At 45.0% G+C, this 5,228-nt stretch overlaps 1 protein-coding gene across 1 annotated transcript; it reads right to left on the minus strand.

The window, feature by feature from the left end:
• Positions 1 to 1,550: 1,550 nt before the first annotated feature.
• Positions 1,551 to 2,644, minus strand: LOC116088504. The gene has a single exon (XM_031367721.1). The coding sequence runs from the start codon at positions 2,331 to 2,333 to the stop codon at positions 1,638 to 1,640; it is 696 nt and encodes a 231-aa protein (XP_031223581.1). The 5' UTR covers positions 2,334 to 2,644; the 3' UTR covers positions 1,551 to 1,637.
• Between the last annotated feature and the right edge of the window lie 2,584 nt (positions 2,645 to 5,228).

Consider the following 5,228-nt stretch of genomic DNA (forward strand, 5'->3'; position numbering starts at 1 on the left):
ACATGGAACTCTATGGGTTCATTCCCTGCAAAAGTGACTAAACCCACAAATTAGTCAGGAATATGACTCAGTGGTAGAGCTCTTGTATATACCCAAGTACAGAAGAAAGAAAAAAAAGCCATGTGGACAAATTAGCCACAGATAATTTGATCAGAGCCATTGATCATTAAATTAGCTGGAATTGGACATTTTAACAAGTCATGTGCTAGTCAACTGAATCATTCCCTAATACACCCTAATGAAAGAACTGATTATGGTCATAAGAATAACGTCAAACCTCTGGTCCTGCCCTCAGCCAGGGCTTGCATTAGGCACTTGTATAATTTTTACAACAAATACATGATGGTATATTCATATGCCTTATCTCCAGATCGCAGTGTGCAGAATAGTGATAACCATTGTATTTAGTTTGATATCTATGCTAGTTTTATGGGAGCCGGGGAAGGGTATAGTTATATCTACAAATAAGAAAACAGAAAATACAAGGACATCATTTATAAATAGAAGAAATTAGGAAACTGGAGGGAAGTGCAAATAGATAAAATCAAAGTAATAGATGGATCGCGGTGTTAGAACCTGCGAGTGTAAAACGTACTAGGCTAGTCTCTGCTGGCTGTTCAGAGAAAGCCCATGTCTGAGGGGACAATTTCTCTAAGAGAGCTTAATTCAAGAGTTAGGCAGTCAGGGGAGGGGGTGGGGGGCCCAGGGCTAAACCCGCCTCCTGGAGATAGGGTCTAATCGGTGGTCTGAGGTGTGGGGAAAGGTGATTGGAGGGAAGGAAAGCTGAAGTAATTGGCGGTCCGTGCCTGCGGTGGTCTGTGTGTGCGTAGGCAAACTTCACGGCTCTTCATAGGTCGCCTGTTCAGAAAATGGCTGCATTAGCATGACCTGAGGGTGGGTTTTGGGTCCTCTGACGTCAAAAGGACGCTCATGCCCATTAGACAATTTCTGCCGCTCCTGGGTAAGGGGAGGGGGTGTGCGGTTTCAACCGGTTTGAGCCAGACAAGGCTTCTTCCTCAAAATTCCTTAAAAAAAAAAAAAAGCTTAAAACAATCGTTGCCAAGGTGACCAAGCGTCAGAGGCCCCTTTTCCCCCTCTTTCTCTGTAAGGCTAGCAGGGGTCCATTCAGGTTTTCGCTGCTGAATTTCAAAAGAAAGGACGTGCTCTTTGATTTTTAAATTTCAATTTGGAAAAGAGAATGGCTCTAGCCTCTACAAGAGAAAACATTGCTAATTTCATTATGGGGATTTAGTTACTATAGGAAAAGCCACTTTTCTTTTTATATTCAGAATATTCTGTTTCACTCCTAGCACCAGATTAGGGATTTTTTTTTTCCTATAACCAAGAGTTTTTCAATTCTCTTCAGATATTGGTTGTAGTACAAAAATTAACTGGATTCTTGCCCTGCCAACCTGGAGCACAGATCTCTACAGATTCTGGGCTCAGTTCCCCAAGACGGCAGCATTCCCAACCCCCACTTCAGACGCCAGCCACAGTGGTTACCTGTGCATGTGACCGGGTTATAAATCAGAGGTTTCCATGACTACCCCTCAGGTTCTATGCTTTACTAAAATCGCTTGGAGTAATCAGAAAACAGTTTACTTCCAAGATTATAGGTTTATTACAGAGAATGGAAGTTAGAAACTGGAGGCTGGAGGAGCAGCTCGCTGAGACGTAGTGGGAAGGAGCGCCCATCCACTTTCCACCTGTTTGCCAGCCTCCAAATTCTGGGGTCTGTATGCACACACGACCACTAAACTCTTGGCCCTCAGTACCGAAGCCACTCTCCAGCCCCTCACCCTCCGCTGCCGTGGCGGATTGGTGTTTAAAGATTGTGGACAGGATTCGTTCTTAGTGCAGGAGTGTTTTCTTCTATCGGGAGAGCGAAGACGAGGTTGAGCCTCAAGGCACGAGAGCGGCTCGGTTCGGGGAGAGTCGGTGGGTTTGGCGGCGGGAAACCCCAGTTCTGGGCGAGAGTGAGGTGGCCGCGGCCGTGTCGGGCGCCGTGGGGCTCGTGGCTTGGTCGGGGGAGGAAGCGAGCCCGCTGGAGACCCGATCGGGCTTGGAGCCTGTGTCCCGAGCCAAGCCGGCCACGCGCAGGGTTCAAACCAGCTGACTTTCGTTAGCCCGCCGAGCCCGACGCCCGAGCCGGGAGTCGTGGAGTCACCCGCCGCGTGCTCAGCAGCCTCGTAGCAGTCGGACTTCTTCAAAGCACGGCCCTCAGGTCTCCCCGCACAGCAACACGCACTTTTAAAGTTATTAATACTGGAAATGGGTTCGTAAAGGCAGAACCCCCATTCTGCAGGTGCTAAGGGAAGGACAGAATAAGCCATTAGCTAATATGACACGTCTATTTAATGCTGATTCGCCAAGTCCATCGTAGGGAGATAATTCAGGGCCTGTAATTGTTGTCTAAGCGCATTATCAGCAAGGAAACCCAGTGGGAGAGAATGCGTACCGTCGTGAATTTCAGTGCTGGTGTTCTGATAGAAGAGAAAACGGGAAATACTTAACACTGTCGTCTGTCCCATTTTTGAGGTTAGTATGCTAGAGCAGATTAGGCTTTTCCTCCGGTTCTGGGGCATTCAACTCAGAGCATGGATCACTTTTCCACCACTGAGCTACATTCCCAACCGCCATGGAATTCGATTTTCTGAGGAATAATTGAATAACCTTTCTGGTCTTTTCTTCAAAACATTATTGCTGTTGTAATGCGGTGCTGGGAACGGAAAGCAGGGCTTTTTGCTTGTTTGGGGGAAACTTCCACTTCTCTACACCGCCTGATGAAACTTACTATGTTTTTTTTTTTTGTTTTTTGTTTTTTGTTTTTTGTTTTTTTTAATTTTAAATGCAAGCAAAGGCAAAATGTCTTCAGTGCCGTGTACCCATGGCAGCTACCAGAATGACTGCCTTTTAGTGTTTCCAGGGTGAGCTTAGAATTGCTATCTCCTGTGCTCTGCACAAGAAATCTTAGTGACTAAATTCAGCGTGATCAATTCAACAAGGTTTCTGAGAAGCAGGCTTTGGGGCTTCCAATGGCTTGTCTGTCTTACATGGTTCTACAGGAAAATCTGTGAGGACCAAACACACAGGGGAAGAGTCCTTAAAAAGAAGTTACAGTACATCAAGTAATTGTCATTAAATCTCTGCCAAGTTCCTTGTCAGTCAATGTGGCGATAAAGACAGGCAAGGTATGCCACCTTACAAGCGCAGGAATTTTCTGGTAGCTTTTTGGACTCTGGAGGAGGACTTGTGTTTGCTTTTGGCTTGTGAGTTACCTAAACTGTGGGGACTGTATGGGGCAGTGCTGAAATGTGCCTGCTCCCATCCTTTCTGTAAATCACGGTGCTTAATGACCTTTAAAAGATGATTTTTATTTTTCTCAAATTTAGATGTTTGCAGCACAAGATGGTTAATATATCAATATGAAAGAAAGAGCATATGGAGCTGAGAAGATGGTTCAGAGGATACCTTGCTGCACGCGCATGAGGACCGAGATCAGTGTTGAGAAGCAGGCAGGGACAAGAGGAGTTCCAAGGCTTTCTGGCCACACAGTCTCTCTCTCTCTTTCTCTCTCTCTCTCTCTCCCTTTCTCTCTTCTCTCCTCTTTCTTTCTCTCTCTCTCTTTCTCTCTTACACTCACACACACACACACATACACACACACAGATCGAGAGAGATAGAGACAGAGACACTAGGGGGGAAAAGCTATTAAATAAAAGCAGTGAATTTGATATGTGTGTGTCTGACTGCACCTGGCTAGACTAAGTCTGGAGGACATGATTAGAAGTGTGTTGATTGGGACCAGACACAGATGACGGTCCTTTGTCTGTTCTGGATGTAGTAATTGTTCCTATGAGAACCTCAGGTGAGCATCGACGGTCTAAGCATGTGTGTGCCCATGAAGCGGGTTTTGTTTTACTCTCCTGGCTATTGCTGCTGCTGCTGCTGTCTGAACTTCAAACTGGGGAGCAGGGAAATCTTAGTCCTTTAGGATTCACTTTAGAAAGGCTTGTATGCATCAAGTGTTTGTTTTAGAGAAACTAGTTCTGATGTTTCAGAACCAGACTGGAGGTGCTCTGAAATGGAAGAAAAAGACAGGCAGATCCAGCAGTCGCTTGCACAAAATGCAGTTTGCTGGGGACTTAGAAACAAAAGCAAGCGCTTTTCTTTGTAATCTGTAGAGATTTTAAACAACCTTTAATTACAGTGAGCATATACATATCTTTAAAGTTTAGCTTTTATTAACTTTTTAACAACATACTTTAACCTTTAGTTTTATCTTTATATTGTCTAACTTATAATCTTAAGGGGGGGGAAGGCTTTTAGTCAGAAGTGTTTGGTGTGATTGGCAGTAAGACAGCTAGCTCACAACAGGAGTTAAAGCAGACAAAGGTTAGCTGAGACTAACCTGAATGAACACAGTCTTTTTCAAAAAGTAACATCATGTCCACCATCAGTTAAACACTTTGAAAGTTAGGTGTTGTAGTACAGTCCTGTAATACAAAAAACTAGGAAGTCTGAAACAGGATGATTGGTAATTTGAGACCAAAGTAGACCACACAAGACTTTACCTGTTTTTTTTTGTTTGTTTTTTTCCAAGACAGGGTTTCTCTGTGTAGCCCTGGCTGTCCTGGAACTCTGTAGACTAGGCTGGCCTTGAACTCAGAAATCCACCTGCCTCTGCCTCCCAAGTGCTGAGATTAAAGGCTTGTGCCACCGCCACCCGGCCCCGACTTTACCTGTCTTAAAAAGCAAAACAGGACAACAACAGAAACCACAACAAAACAAAAAGCGCAAAAAGGCCAGCAAGATGGTTTCCCTACCTGTTTGATCTCCAGAAGCCACATGTGGATGGAAGGTTACCTTTTCCACAAGCTTGCTACAGTGTGCAGAAGTGCACTCATGAGATTTGGCAGGTGCGCGTGCGCTCGCGCGCGCGCACGCACACACACACACACACACACACACACACACACACACACACACACACACAGAGGCATGTACGCTCGAACTCAGTAAATAAACATAGTGGGATGAGATGGTAACCACCTTTTTAAATCCCAGCACTTGGGAGACAGGGGCGGGCGGATCTCTGTGAGTTCAGTGCCATCCTGGTGTGCAGAGTGAGTTCCTGGCCAGACAGAAACTGTCTGAAAAATATATAAATACACAAAAATACATACATATACGAAAGTAAAAAATAAGTAAATGTTAAAAGAAAGTAA

The sequence above is a fragment of the Mastomys coucha genome, unplaced genomic scaffold (genome assembly GCF_008632895.1).
Source record: "Mastomys coucha isolate ucsf_1 unplaced genomic scaffold, UCSF_Mcou_1 pScaffold14, whole genome shotgun sequence".
NCBI classification, from domain to species: domain Eukaryota; kingdom Metazoa; phylum Chordata; class Mammalia; order Rodentia; family Muridae; genus Mastomys; species Mastomys coucha.